This window comes from Vidua chalybeata, chromosome 13 (genome assembly GCF_026979565.1).
Source record: "Vidua chalybeata isolate OUT-0048 chromosome 13, bVidCha1 merged haplotype, whole genome shotgun sequence".
Lineage (NCBI taxonomy): Eukaryota > Metazoa > Chordata > Aves > Passeriformes > Viduidae > Vidua > Vidua chalybeata.
Window position 1 is genome coordinate 17,584,648 of NC_071542.1, and position 16,248 is coordinate 17,600,895.

A 16,248-nucleotide genomic window follows, 5' to 3' on the forward strand; every position below is an offset into this window, starting at 1 on the left:
ATTAGGACAGCTGTTGAGAGGAAAGGCAGGGGAAGAGCTGGCCAGGTGGATTTGAGAGAGGGATTCCAGTTGGGGATTGGACTGAGTGAGTTAACACACCGTGGTGGAAAGAATACAGAAGCCTGGCATAATTCAAATTTAGTGAACAAGGCAGGAAGAGAAATGGGAAGAGATAAGGGAATGAGAAGAGACAGGGACAGAAAAGTAGCAAATAGAGATAATATGGGTTTTCCAGAAGGCTTCAGGAAACATGACTTTGATCTCGTAGGCAGCAGGGAGTCACTTCTGAGGGAGGCAGGGGTCAAGGAGGGCAGGAGATAAGATCAGAAAGGAAGATGAGCTCCCTGAGAATGTCTGTGTGTACTTACTGCTGGAGAAAAATGGATCTCCAGCCCTGGGTCAGAAGTCTCTGGCATCATGGGTTCACTTGAGGAATTACTGAACAAGTCTGAGGGCATGGATTATTCAGGTGGGGGCAAAACCTGGCACTGAGCATAAAGGAGGGACAGCTGTTGGAACTGGTATAGGAACAAGAGATGGAAATCAGCGAGATAAAAGATAGAGAAAATGAGAGAGGCACAGTGGACAATGTTGTTCAGGGATATCTCACACCAGAAAAGAATCTGATCTGGCAGAAGGCAGCAGAGATCTGATGCTTTTGAAAGGCTACAGGAACAGAGACTGAGAACTCAAAGAAAACATCACCAACAACTGTGAAACCAAGCTGCAAATCAGGATTTGGATGCTGGCCCTTGAAAGTCACCTCTGCCTGGGGCTCAAAGGCATTTGACTTGAATATCTTGTGTTGGACTCATGGTGTTCAGTGGAGGAACCTGCCAGTCCTTCCTACAACCTGCTGTAGAGTTAAGCAAGACCTTCCCTTCCCACATGCATGGGAACATCAGCCTGACAATATGAAAAAGACAGGCAGCCCATCAAGGCAGCAGCAGGACTGAGCACTGGATTCAGGGTTTGTGGAGCTGTGTAATTGTCTTTCACTGCAGTGGCTGCAGCACAGAGACACAGGATAAAAGTGACTCCACATCTCTCACCCTTCCCTTTCCCAGCTGTTATTAAACATCAGTATTTCAGTATTTTCAGTTTGGCCTGTGCTGTCTGGTGGAAGAGGTCTGAACTCAAGAATTGCATCAGTTGTCCCCTAAGCTGCATCTTTCAGGAAATAAATAACTCACCAAAAAGAGAAAAAAATATAACTCTGCTGTTCCCACCACTCTGCTACATGCCTATGTCAGTCTGCCAACACCTGTCCTCAGGATGCATTCCTGCAGGTTTCCATCTCCCAAGGAATGGAAAAGCAACCCTGGCACTGCCTGCCATAGCTGCAGCCCTGCAAACTGTGTAAGGTTTCAAAACCAGCCTTGGGGCTATTTTCATCTTCCTTTTTTCAGATAGGTTCTGTCAATTCCACTTTTGGACTTGTCAGTTTGTCCCTGCAACTCATCTGAGCCAGCTGCTTCAACAGAGGGCATGAATTTAGAGAGAAGGAAGAAAAAATATCAAATCAGAGCTTTTAATGAAACTGCTAAACAAAGAAGAACATGGAATTCAGCAGCAGGGATTTTGCAGCCTTTAAATTCCTCACTATATCTGCCTTCCAAATGAAGAGACAAGGTCAGACTTGGCAATAAATCAGAAAAAATATTTGGAGTCTCTGTACCAAACAGCATCTGCTTTAAGAACAAACAGTCAGGGTCCAGCATTCAGTTCCAGTTTTTCCCTTTCTGTAGTTACAAACACTAAGAAACTCAAGAAGCTTTGCAAATTAAACTAAAATATTCTTTTAACAGTTCCAAGAGCTTTCCCAAGCCATGCCTATCCACCCTGCTGTGGTGTTGGTCAGGGGTGGGTTCATGAGCAAGGATCAGCCCCTGCAATGGTTAAACAACATTCAGTAACGTGCAATGAACAATATTTCAGTGTCTGGAGAGTGTCAGCCCAGTCTGCTGAACATTTTGGAGATGGCTGAACACCTGTGCTGCTGATGAATGGCATTTTTCCACAGCTCCCCATTAAGCTGTTTCCATGTTCTTACAGAATGACTCAGCAATCATTACTCTCAAAACCTGAATAAACCTATACTTTTGAAACATGTTAATATTTAAAGTGCATTTTATTTTTAAGTGCTGTATGCATGTCAAAGCTGTTCTCTTGGCAACTTTAGAGCAGCTCAGGTGAGCTGCAGGGAAGGCAGGCCAGCAAATGGGACGATGCTCAGTGATCAAACCCCAAACAGATGCTTTTCCAAATTGCTCCCATGATATTTCTCATCTGCAGCTCCCACATCCTGACTTCCAGGGCTGCTGAAGCTCTTGGCTTCACATTGGTGAGCTGCCAGCCAGCACTGATAAACTTATTTAGAAATTCTTGATTCAGCCCTTCTGTTTTAATTCTTTGCTGAGTGCTGATTTAACCTCACAGCCTGACTTGACAAGGCTGACAAACCCGAGGGCTGTGCCTGATAAGGGTAATGGGGTTGAGTTACTCTGTTAAGTCAGAACTTGGGTTGAAAAGCTGGTCCCCAGCACCTCCCCCTCAGCAACCCTGGCTGATACCTCTGCTGCCAGGGGTGGGAGTGAGCATGATCCTTCCATGGCAGCAGGCAGTGCCATGGCTCTGCTCCTCTCCTCACACACCACCAACAGGCATCACATTTGTTCTGGCACAGCACGACAGCACCGAGGAAAGGGAGGTGAGAATAAATTAAAAAAAATCCCTAAACTTATTTCAAAATCAATGGCTTAATTTCCTAGAGATTACCACTTCCACTTGGGGCTCCTGATGTGAACATGCATGATGCAATCTTTCCCTCACTGGCAGCATCAGAGGGAGATGGCTCCTTCCTCTGCTTAATTTCCTAATTTTCAGAAAACTTCTGAAAGCCTAATATTTCTGAGCTCCATATCCTCAAGTTTGATTCCATTTGGCCAACAGGTTATAAAAATACTAGGGAGCAACCATCAGTGGGGGACATGAGCACAAAGCACACACAGGGCACAGACACACTCACCAAACCAGGTTAAAATATTTGGGTTCCTGCTAACCCAAAGGGCCTCTCCTCTGGGTTCCCAAACAGAGCTGTCCATCCTGGCACCCTCTCCCCAGGAAGGGAATGGCCCACAGGGTGGTTTATGCAGACATAAACACATCACAGCATCAGCCTGATTGAAGAGAAGTAACAGCTAATTTCAGAGCTAACATGGCTGGAGATATTTTTAATATGTCCTGAATGCAGTTTTTTAAGTACCCTTTCTCTAGATTCCTCAAAGATGAAATGTCACCTTTAAAGCCACCAGCTACAGAGATATTCTCACTCTGAAAAAGACCAACCTGAGCTTTTCTCACACTTCATAAAAAGAAATCTCTCATGTTCAAACTTGAGCTCCAGTGAAAGAAAACACAAATTTGGATGAATACCACTGAGCTCCTTGCAATGACTGACAGCAGCCAGAGAGTCCCTGGTGCCTCACAGACACAAGTCAAGGCACGGGCCCAGTCCTGGGGCCTTTATGGACTGAATTCAGAAGTGGCAGCCTGAGAGTTTAACAGTGATGGCACTAAAGAAAATTGTCACAGATCCTGCAGGAGCCAGGGGACATTTTGTGTTCATGTTACTGCTCCAGGGCTTTGTGCTGAAGTTCTCCCAACAGGGAGAGAACTGCCTCTTCTAGTCCCACGTGTTTCTAAATAAAACACTCCCAGGAAATGCAGGAGATCCTCAATACCTGCCTGGGTGACACTTCCAGTTGTGAGCCAAATCCCTGTGTCCATGACTGAGAATTCTGCCCTGACTTCTGAGTGTGCAGCACACTTTGCAGGGTCTCCTCAGCTGTCAAACCCCACTCAGGACTCCTGGAGGGAGCCTGCAGCAGGAACAGCTGCACTGCCCAGCCACGCAGGTTGGGCATTCTTGAACCAGCCTGCCTGGGAGCCCAGTGGTAGAGGCCTCCTGGCAGCTGCCATATTATGAGAAGCATTTCCCAACAAAGCCACCTGATTAGTGATAACATAATCAGCTTCATGGCATCCCCACAGAACAAGCTGGATGTGTACTACATCCACTCTAACAGGACCAGCTATCAAAATCAGCATAGGCTTGATCAAAATCTCACTGGAACCAACAAATTATAACCCCCAGCTTTGGAGAAGTGCATTAAATAATTTCCTGACTTCTTTTACTCAGTTTCCACCCCCAGAAGGTTGATCTTTGTCTTTTTGCTTAAGTGTAAAGCCAGGAAGCTTTATTTACCTCCATGTTCAGATCACTCTGTGGCTCACAGACACCGGTGCATGGGTCCTGCACCTCTGCAAACCCATCAGTGCATTAAACAAAATCCTGGCCACAGCAGGCAACAGCTGGGGTTCTTCATCATGGAAGGGGCCAAATGCTCTCAGAATCCAGACCTTTGCTCTGAGCCAGGAGCATCACACCCTTCCCAGTTCCTCAGATGCAGAGAGACATCCCAGGGAATGCCAGCACGGGAGGGCTGTGCCAGGAACCTCTGCCCCTCACTTGGCTCCCCAGAGGGAGAAGGGAAACGGGAAGATCCAAGTGAGACAGATAACCCATAAAAAGAAGTCTGGGGCAAATCAGAGAACATCATGGAAGAGGGAATAAGATACCAGGAGGAAGAATATGAAACTGAAATATAATTATTGAACTCTGGTGAGGTAACAGACATTGCTGAAAGGAAACTACAAAGTTTAGAACTTCAGCAGCCCTTATTAACACTTCTGCAGGATCCCAGGATTCCCACAGGAAAGCATCACTATTCAGATGCTGCTGAATGTGGTACAGGTCAGGCAGGAATCACAGGGAAAAACATCTGGCAGGGCAGAGCAGGTCCAGTGAACAATGCTGCCCCTCTGAAGTGAACAGACACTTGGAATAGTCATCAAAGGGACTAGAAGAAGCACCAATACTTCCCCAGGAGCCAGGACACAGGTCAAGAAAGCTATAGCAGGAATTTCATCCACTCTTGGACCCAGATAAGACCAAGCTGGAGACAACATTTGCTTTCTGACTGACAGAGCCAGAAAAGCAAACAAACTGGAGCACACAAGATTAGAAACACGAGCATACACATTTCTTAAGCAGAAATATAAAATATACATTCTAAATAGAAATCTAACTTCACTCTACTATTTTCCTGTCATTTCAAGAACAACAGAGTCTGATTAGATTGATGGACTTGTTTTCAATAAATAAAAACATCCACACAGAGTTTCCTAACTCACTGGCCAGTTTTCTTATAAATAACTGCAGTGTTTACACTGTTTGTCTGCTACAGCACAAATATTGCTGCACATGCTGGAGCTTGATGGATGATATTACTAAAACCAACAAGCAGATCCTCAGCAGAACATTCATGTGTACCCAGCAGCCCAGCTATGGCAGGCAGAGCCTTAGTGCAAACAGCCCCACAAAAATGTGTGACACAACCACACAAAACCAACAAATGCCTTCAACCTGCTGACTGCTCATCACCACGAACCAAAGTAGGAATACAAGGCTAATTCCAAGCTAAGCAAACACAGAAATCCTTCACATTCTACAAATCATGCTGGAAGAGTACAGGAGGAGAAAGACATCTGATGGGTTGAGTCTATGGGTTTTACTATTATTCTTATAAGTTCAATGTATTTCTCTCAGCTGATCCAAAAAAGACTTGTCAAACTAATCCATGCAAAATCCTTGCAGATTATAGGATTCTGAACCTGAAATTAAAAAACCTACATAGCAGAACCCTTGTATCCAAATAAAATTCCAAGGAAATCCACTTCTGTTCAAGGGACAGTTTATGCACAAATACACACACACATATATGTATATACACCTGTCAGTGATAATTTGGCTAAAATTTCACTATCTATAGTCACCTTCCTATCTAAACTGGCAAGGACTTGATAAAGAAGCCCCAGTATTTTCTACAAGGAATAGCTGATCAAATCTGTATGTGTAAAATTCAAAGTATTCTGCCATGCATTTAGAGACAGTAATTTATTTCCAGAATGTGTCTGTGCATTCTTGGGTCAGCTCAAAATTTCATCACCTTCCCCACAGCACCTGCCATTAATATTTCCAGCCATGGAATGAGCTTGTAGTGGGATCACAGCTGGCTGAAGCACACTCCCTACTGCATTTTCAGCACACTGGTAAACACAGGGAACATTTTCAGAGTCTGGTAAACACAGGGAACATTTTCAGTGCTGCAAAGTACTGTCAGATACCCAATTCCTATTTGCATTACATGGAACACAATCCCAGCTGAAAAGCTTGGAGCTTGTGCTGAGGCAGTGGGAGAGTTCTTAAATAAAACCCAACAACATTCCAAGGATTTAAAGTGACTTTCAGTCTACTCAGCGCACTTGGTGTAGCAAAATTCTGCCAGGACCAGACACCCTGCAAAATGGGTTAGGTATAATACCAGGTCATGTTACCAGATGATTAACCAAAGCTGGGAAAAAACCAATTCAAATGAAAAAAAAAAAAAACAAAAAAAAAGTCAGCACAGATCAAACTCCCGTCTTGGGGAAGGGGAGGGAAAATTGTATGCACACTTCTCAGTGTGGTTTTCTTGGTTATCACCAGTAAAATCTCATCTCTACGTTATTTAAAACTCACTCTCAAAATTGCATTTTGCCTTGGCAGCTGCAAAACAAAAGAAATGTAAAAGTACAGTAAGCAACTGTCCTTCATTTCCTTCCTTTACTCTTACATATCCTGTGTGCAACTGGAATGCTTCTATTTGATTATCCAGTGGAGCAAATGCTACAATGAATGCAATCATGCCTTATTACCCTGCATGTCTGCAGCCTATTGCACAGCTATGTACAGATGTTTTTACACAAGCTTGGTTTTCTAGCTACAGAGTCTATAAAACAATAGGAACTATCTGAAATGTTTTCAAGCCAGCAAAGGATAAAGGCACTGTAAAGCAGTCAACTGGATAAAAGCCATCTATGCCTGACAGGAGAAGAAAAACCTCCGAGGTTTCTCTGTTATAAACGCGTCAGCTTTCTGCAAGTGCTGCAGTCTGCAGCAAACTGACCAGGAATGTGTAAACAGAGGGGAAAATAAGGACCCAGGCAGTGGAAAGAAGGAATACAAACCTCTGGCCTCTTAAAGGACTTAAGCCACTGTTTTACTGACCTGAAGAACTGTCTGGTGCCCAAGGAAGTGGAACTGCCTCTGGTAGCCTTGCACCATGGGGATCACAGCTCTGATCTCTTTGGTACAGAGCTTTGGATTTTACTGAGGAAAGACCCTGTTTACAAATTCATTCCCTTCTCCTCTCAATACATTCTTTTTTTACCAATAAAATACAGTGCAAGAACCCCTCAATGTGTAGTTTCATGGTCTGTCAGGGAGGCACCAGGAATTAACGGGTACGGCGCCGGGCTGGAAATCGGGATGTGCAAAATCATTCTGTGTTCTTGGATGAGAACCAGGGAGAAATGGTTTTTATGAGTCTCATTTTCCCCTGTCCACCTGGCCTGAAGCGTGTCATAGCAGAAAATTCTGCTTTCTGCTGCAGAGAGCCTGAGGTTGGCATTCCCAGCCCAGAGGGGTTATTTATAGAGCACTGACAGCAGGTCTGACACCGTGGAAAAGAAACACTATTTATCTTTCCACAACCTTTTCTAACAAAAGGGGAAGTAAGAAGTATGGTGAGCTATGAAAGCAGAATTGATGATTTTATTTGTTTTATGATCATTCTGGTGAGAATCCCCCAGAGAAACAAACCCTCAGCAAGGGGAAGTGATGAAGCTGCAGAGTGAAGCAGTGCAGCAAGCATGGCAAATCTCCATTTACATGGATGAGGCAAGAGACAAGAGCAGAAATACTACAAACCCCAAAAGACACGAATGGTCTGTCCACAGACCAAATATAATGAGCTTGTTCTGCTCGTGTCTGCCTCAAAGGCTTCTCAGCCTCACACACACAGTAGCCAGGAGCAGTTCCAGAGCTTTTCCTGACAGTTGCTTGGCAGTGTGGGCTTAGCTGGACATTATTTAGGCTCCTGCCTCTCTGTTTGCAAACACAATGACCCCTGTCCGAGATAAACAGCAGAGATTTCTTTAAATCATCATTAAATGCTGCTTAGCCATAAGCAAAGCTTTGGTTCTCAAGCAGTGTCCCACAAATCATCCCTAATTTAGAAAACAATTGAGGCACAAAGATGTCTAGGAAATAAAACTGTAATTCAGAAGTTCTAGCATAGTATATTCAGGAGAGCCAAAGCCCTAAGACCTGCCTGTCACACAAAATAAAATATTAAAATATTATACTTCTGATTGTTTTTTCTCCATGCCAGCATGAAAATGTACTGAATTGCTTCTGAAGGATGCTATCCTGTAAGTTCACTGGGAACTCTTAGCTCAAACAGTCCTAACAAGTCTTTTCCCCCAGAGTGATCGCATGTCAAAGCCCCAGACATAGCAAGAGGGTGAGGGGAAAAGAACATCCTATGCAGCTATCTGCCCTTTAAGCTATGAGACCAAAATTCCCAGGTGCTTTGTGTACACGTCTATATAATTTCACACAGACAGAAATGGCCCTGGAGTGGAATGCAGGACGTGTTTGCACCTGCACCAGTCAAGCTGCACAAAGATTTAGCACATAAAGTGATTTATGAGATGGAATCGAAATCAAAGAATAAAGCCAGAGTATCAGAAAAAATATCAACAAAGTCATGGCAAATATTTTCCCTCGTGACTTACTCCTTTCAATAAAGGCAGCAGACAGAACTAGTTACCCACCAGCTGGACACTAGGCTAGGATTTGGGTCAGAGTCCTGGATTCCTGAGGAGGAAGGACCACACTTCTGGTAGCCACTGATTTTTTTTAAGAAAGCCAGGCTGGATGGGACTGGAGCAACCTGATCTACTGGAAAATGTCCCATGGCAGAGGGCTGGAATGAGCTGGGCTTTAATGGTCCCAGATCATTCTAGAATTCTATGATAATTCTATCAAGATGCATTTCATTCAAACAGTAATCAGCACCACCCTGTATAACGCTGAGATGTGATGGCCTGGAGAATATTTACTCAATAATATGTTGCCTGGTAAAGTACTATGTGTCCTTTCCACAGCATTTTAGACAGTTGCTCACTTGCATTTATCAAAACACATCCCCATGAACCGCTACTAAAACCATGGGAGAAGGCAAAGCTTTCAAGCTAAAATCACCTTAAACATCCAGCGCCAGCTTTGGGGTGAGGCACAAGAAAAACAAAAGCTCTCAAAGTCTGAAGGTCAGGAGGGAGCAATCAACAAGAAATGCAAGATTTAGGATGAGCAGAGACAAGCTAACAAACTAAAGCAGGGAGGGAAGTTGATGGAAAGATTTTGGACACGCTGCCCTACATCTGACAACTATGAACATATTTCAGCTTAAACATCTATGAGCATTAATTACCAATAGCAGTTTGATGGAGGACATGAAAGGCCAGGTACAGAGCAGGAAGTGTGTTATTCCTCCCTGCTGACAGCGTTTAGTTCCAGCTCCCTGAGAACAAGCTTCAAACACACACCACACTGCGAGGCCACTGTTTTATCTGCTGGGATGGGTGAGCATGACAGACAGATAAATAATGGGAAAATAAAAGGGCCTGAAACACATTTTGGGGGCTGCAAAAGGAGAATGATGTATTGAGGAGAACTAATGAGGAACTGCTGGAGGTTTATGAAGACTAAAGTGGAGTAAACGTAGGGAAATTCCGTGACCTCGGTGGGCACGTCCTGAGGCCTGAGTGATGGAAACCAGACCCTGCAGGGCCCCTGGGAACAGCAGCCTCTGCCTGTCCAGGCCCAGCAGAACAAAGACAACATGAAGGAACAAAACTGAGAGCTCCTATGAGCTCTGAACTAACCCCAAAGAGAAAAAGAGGAAAAGGAAAGGAGTTAATCACGAGAACAACTGAGGGTCTGCAAGACCTTCGAGCTGAGAACCGGAAATACACGGAAGAGGGAAAAATGAGAAATGTACAGAAAACCTGTAGCTAATCCTCTCCCCACTAAACACTTGCATTTGTTTTAACTATCCAAGTTATTTACTTCACCCAATACAGGAAACAGAGAGAAAATTTTAAAAATTGAGATAACTGTGAGTTGATAGCACTCACAGATTGATAAACTCCCAAAGAGAAGAGTGATCAACCACCTATTTTCTACAAAAACTCCTTGCAGCAGGAAAATATGGGCTCCCAGCTAAGGACAGTACCTTTTTCAGCCAAGGAGATCAAAAGTCCACCAGTGCCCTCAGTACATGGAATTAATAAAGACAAACCTAAACAAGACTACTGAGCTGCAAAACAAACCCAAAGGCAAATAAAATTCAAATGCTCTACTTTCCTTAACAATAAAACCAGCATGTAAGATGGTTTCAGGAGGGTTGCATGTCTCAGGCAACATCTAAGAACAGGACCAGCATCCTGACCCCAATGAAGCCACCACCAAGATTCTGAGGCTGGTGTAAGCAGGATTTTCCTCTAGTCTTTAGTGCCACAAGTGACAGAAATTTGCAATGCTGTGAGGTCCTTTTCTTTCCCAAACACCAAATCAACTCTACTGTTTCTTTAAGAGACATTTTAACCTCCAGTGTGCTCATCTTAATGCATTAAGCTGGGTTTGGGTTTGGTCTGAAGGACAGTCCCAGCAAGGCTTTTGCTAAAGCCAGGCACTGCTGCTCTAATGAATTGTTTTAAGCAGCAGGTATTTCTATTTATTCTGGCATCAAATAAAAACCCGCCCTGGAATATACAGAAACATTCAACATGAACCACTATGGAAAATGTTTTTAATGTGAGAATTCCTTTTCCACTCAGAGTAAACCAGTTAGTCTTTTCCCTTTCCTTGGGGATGAATTCTCTGTTGTGACACGGCAGGGCACTGGAATCAATACAACACAGGGAGGAAGATTTAAATTAACAGTACAGACAGTCCACACAGAATTGTCTCCTGCTGTGGACAGGCCAGCCAGAGAGGGCAAGTGGCCAAGGAAAAGGTAAAAATGTGCAGTCCCTTATTCAGGTGTTTTACATGGAATAAAAAAGCCTACTTGGAGACACAGACCACAGATCCTCACCTGGGCATATTTTGAAACAATGTACTGCGATAAACAGCCAGGAGATGGGAATGTTTTTCTCCAAACACTGATTCACTTGTGGAAAGAGTCTGGAAAACTATGTTTCTCAGTCACCTCCACTCTGTTCTTGGTTTTCTCCAGGCAGCTATTCCTTCAGCTCAGCCTGCCCCTCTGCAGTACACACACTTACTCTACTTTCTTTTCCCCAACATCAAGCCACAGAGGAGCACATGTGACTGCAGCAGAGGTAAAGTCATTTTTAACCAGGGCAATTTAAGGATATTTAAGACACATTCTCATTTTCCATTTCCCAATTCCACACTGCCCCCAATTTTATTATTAGCTGAATACAAGGAAGCTTCAGCTTGGATCTGGGGTAACATGTACACTGAGGAATGAAGGCCAAGCTTTGCCTTGAAATATGCAGGATCATTCCTAACTAACCGTAAAGCTGCTTATTTGGCACTGGCAGTGGAAATATTGAACGAAAGGGGCATTCTCAATCTGCTTATGTCACAGAAAGGTTGGATTCTGACAGTGTGCAAGGCTCCAAGCTGCAGCCTGATATTAATAGCAAGACATTAAACTCGCAATTTGGCTGGCTGGGAGGCAGCTCTGCTGGAACACAGATTTTTCTGCAGGAAACGGCAGCTCTGGGTGAGGGATGAGCCCGAAGCAGACTTGGGAATTTTCACTGGTGTGTGATGAGGCTGTGTCACACAAAGAGAACCTTCCTGCTCAAAGTGAGGAGCAGATCCCACAGCAGAGGCTGCTGGACCACAACTGTTCCACACAGGAATACTGTTTTCCTTCTGTCCACCTCCTCTGGAATCCATCCATTCCCAGGCCTACCTTACCCAACCAAGTGGGGCAAAGAGCATTAACAAACTATTTCTTACACAAACGTGGTTCTGTCCCGTGGTGCAGGCAGTGGGGCCTGCACCCCAAGACATACCTACACATTTTCCCCATTTTTGAGCTTGTTTCTACCATTATGTAACCCTCCACACTACCCTGGCAGCTGGGCCAAGAAAATTTGAACCAAGTCCCCAGAGCAACTGGTTTCAGTGAGGGGCCCCTGCCAGAATACAAATACAAACCTCCTGCTGCTGTTTTCTTGCTGTGTCTGCATGGCAGGCAAAGATTCCAGACAGTTTTTCTATATGGATCTTTCAGAGCACAAATGAACACCTCTTATGAGCCATTTAAACTTCATAATCCCACTTCCCAACAACAGCTGGGCCTCAAGGCTTCTGCCAGGGTAAGTTCTGCTTCCTTATTTCTCACAATGCAAAGAAAATCAAGGCATTGTCACTGAAAATAACATTACCTACAGCACTCTGAGTCCTCTTATTTCAGGACATATAATCCAACAGTCTTAGAGTCTCTTCAACATGACTAAGCAACATTAGATTCTGGACTTGTACTGCATCACACCCCAATAACCCCACACTCTTTACAGGAGACCTCCTTAAGCCATGCAATCTCCTGTAGCTTTGCACTCAAAATCCTCATTTCAGAGGTAGACAGAAGCATTCAGAATGCAAGTGACTTGCCAAAAGTCACAAAATGAGTCAGTGCCAGAGCTGGGAATAGAAATCAGGAGTCTAAGAGTCCAAATTCTCTGCCTTATATAGAGCAGCAGCCTCAGTCTCCTGGTTTAGGAGAGCTCACTGCATTTACAGGATGGCAGCATTGGCATTGCAAGGGCCAACCTCAGCCATAAGCAGGAGTAAAAACACACATGCACCTGCTGAGACCATGTTCTTCATCTGTTCAAGTGTAAAGCAAGAAATGAAAGCAAGCTGCTGTTGTAGAGAACTTTGGAGAGTGCAACAACCTCAGCATAACCATTAAGACCAAATGTGATGTCACTTGCTGGACTCACTTCTTCCTCCCACAGGCAGTCCTGCTGATTTGGAAAGGAATATCTGGGAGCTGGAGTGAGAAACAGGAATCTGGCAACAGCAGAGATGGTTGAAACACCAAGATAAACCTTCCTAAGCCAGCATGGAGGATCAGTGGGCATCCACCTGTCTCAATTGTTGCATTCATATTAAGCCCAAGTCAAAGCCATGCTACACTGCTGCTCATATCACCCAGGTGTGTGCACATGGCACGGAAGCCTGGCTATTAAAATCCTATTTATCTACAACTGACACTTGCCTTTCCCAATCCTGACAAAGGAGGAAAACCAGAGAATCTCTTGCATGGTTAAAATTTAGTACTACCAATGCTAACCACTTCCTCAAACCAGCTGCGTGTCACAAAAGAACATTCATTAATTTATTCTTCCTCTGACATGAAAAAATGCAAATGGCACAACAAGGCCAAATGGGGCACAGAAAATGTGTAAGTGAAGATATAAGTGCTTTGCTGCCACATTATCAAATGTCAGAGGAGAAGGCAGGAAAAGCAGGACTGAAGAGAGCAAAGAGGCCAGACTGGTTTTATCCCAGGAATATTCACTTTCTAAATATCTTGGACAACTGTGCTGGAAAGAGTAACAAGTGAGTTTAATCTTCATTGCTGTGATCTTCTACTTTCTCCACTGCAGCCACAGTCTGCAGCAAGTTGCAGCACAAGAAATAACTTGAGTATTGTAAGAACAGAAAAGAAGTCATAAAAATATTTCCTTAGTCATGTTGTCTCTGGTAATATAATTCCCTGAATGGAGATCTTCAACAATACTCTCTTTAAATATGGAAAGAGCTCTGACTTTAGTCAGCATGTGTATTCCATCAGCTACTCTTTTTTTCTTTTTTTTTTTTAACTTCTTTATTGTATCTTACCACAGCCACCTCCAGGTGAAGGCGCACAGTGTAAAAACCTTCCTCAGTGGAAGTGTGTTTTCCATTCCACACAGAAGTAACACATTATGAGGGATTCCAAATGGAAAAAACTTGGACACAGAGGCCAGTCCTTGCCCATGGGTATGTATCCTCCAGCTCTGTATTTCCTCCTTTCACCTGATCCCCACACCTGGGAGGGAAGGAGCTGCATTCCAAGATGAGCCTTCCAAAGGGTTCCTGCTGAAGGCACTTCCCTCCCTGCTCTGCACCACCCACTGTCCATAACCCCTGCAAGTGTCTCCCTGAACACTGGAGTGTAAGAACAGCTGAAAATTAGGATCCATCCCAAGTTTACACAGAACAGAGGATGAGGGGCCACCTGACTTTGAGGCAAGTTTAAAAAAGTTCATGCCATCATCACAGAGAGGATGCTGAGCTGTGCCTCCAAACACTGCTGCCACTGTGGGGATTAAAAAAAAAACAAAACAGGAGAACACTGTGAAGGTTACTGCTACCTGAGTGAAATAAATAAAGTATTTAATGTGTGGGATGTAAGGACCCTGTGTATGCAGGCTTTGGATACGAGTAAAGGCAGTTAGGAAGTAGGAGGAGCAGGAGGCTGAAAAGAAGATTTAACTTGGCTTTCCCACAATGAGGTATTCTTCTCCAGTGACTGAGTGCCAGCTTGATCTGGGAATGTCACACAGGTTCTTACAATGGGAAATACACTCCTTAGTTAGCAAATTCTTGTTTGAGGTGAGAGAACTGAAAGGAACATTATACAGACACACCAAGAGGCAGTTTTTCTGCATCCAAAGAAGCAGAAATACTCAAGAATAACTCCTGAACCCAGGGACCTCCAGGGCTCAGAAAGGGTTAAAATTTAATGGCTTATTTATAGCTCATACCTTGCTCAGCTAATCCATATCTGCATCACAGAGGTACACAGAACAGCAAAACCAACATTACAGCAAACCAAGGAGTGAAAGATTGCCCAGAACACCCCTCTTAGCACAGAGGTGCCTATCAAATACCCTCCCCTGCCTCTTGCACTTACCCACAGTGTCACAAGGCTCGTCTTTGTGCACGCAGAAATCTGTCCTAGAAAGAAAAACAGAACAGAAGTGAAATGTATCCTGTGCCTCCAGACCAGGAAAAAGCAGTGGTGCATGACTCACATATCATGGGTGTTGAGGTCTGGGGATTTTGTAAGGCTGCTGTGCAGACTACACGATGACAACACAGATACCAGCCCTGATTGCTACTGAGATTACAGGCAATTATGTGAATCAGCCCCATGTACCACTGTCCAATTTAACAGACTTAAGAGTCAGCACCCAGAAGAGCCCTGCCTCAGTCTGTGATGTCACACTTATTCCACAACTGGATTAAAACTGAAGCTCTTTCCACAAGAGAATTGTAACAATAAGGAGCAGACACCCTGTGATGCACCCTAGAAGACAGTGGGAGGAGGAGATGTGTGGGGCACAGCCCAAAGGCACAGAACTAATAATATGTACCCAGAAATTCTCAATTCTTCACTAGAATAGAAAAGAACATGAAAAGGACTAAACAGAGAAAGATGTTGACACAGAAGAAGAGAATTTCAGGATTTTCCTGGTAATGGGAAAATTGACTTCAGCTAAACATATTACAGTCAGATTTGCCATGTTATGGTTTGAATCCAACACAGAGAGCTTCAAGAGACCCCATTTGGTTCCCCACATCTCATCAAGGCAGAAGACACTATAGATGCCAGTGGCACCCACAAATCAGCCAGGGACCCATGGAGCTGTATTAAACAAAAACAGAATAAAAGCCTTGAAGCTCACCATCAAAGCACTAACACTTAATGTGAGAAGATTTTGTACATGAGATTCCTCGTGACAGAAAAACAAATATGTGTGCGGGAAAAGTATTTTATAACTAAATTAATAGCTTGAATACATTTCAAGAAGCACTTAGACCTAAACTTTTAGGAACTCTCTTCACCAGAGCTGCTTTGCAGTGCAATTCACAATGAAGAGGAGCTGCAGAGAAACATCACGAGTGCTAAAACATTTCAGAAGTTCCTTAACCCAAGGGAAGCTGAGGGACTGTAGTCTCTATCACCTTGGCTTTCCTCACCATGGGAGGAGGCAAGAGAATCCTGTTAGTACATTTGGAGTGTGTCATTTGAAATGCCTGAGTTCCCTTGGGATTTGGAGTGTAAGAGTTTGGCAGGAGGAAGATCAAAAATACTTTGAGACAGATAAACACTTAGAAAAAAAATACTTAAGAGAAATATAAAAATAGATAAATATTAAAAGTGCTCTTTCCCTGAAGAAAGTTATGAAACTAGGGTTTAT

At 43.8% G+C, this 16,248-nt stretch overlaps 1 protein-coding gene across 1 annotated transcript in view; it reads right to left on the reverse strand.

Moving 5' to 3' along the window:
* Nucleotides 1-16,248, reverse strand: part of ADAMTS17 (ADAM metallopeptidase with thrombospondin type 1 motif 17) — a 157,300-nt gene that overhangs the window by 105,956 nt on the left and 35,096 nt on the right. Inside the window, exon 7 of the mRNA XM_053955030.1 lies at nt 14,958-15,001. Coding sequence (XP_053811005.1) covers nt 14,958-15,001 — 44 coding nt within the window. The remainder of the gene's footprint in view (nt 1-14,957; nt 15,002-16,248) is intronic.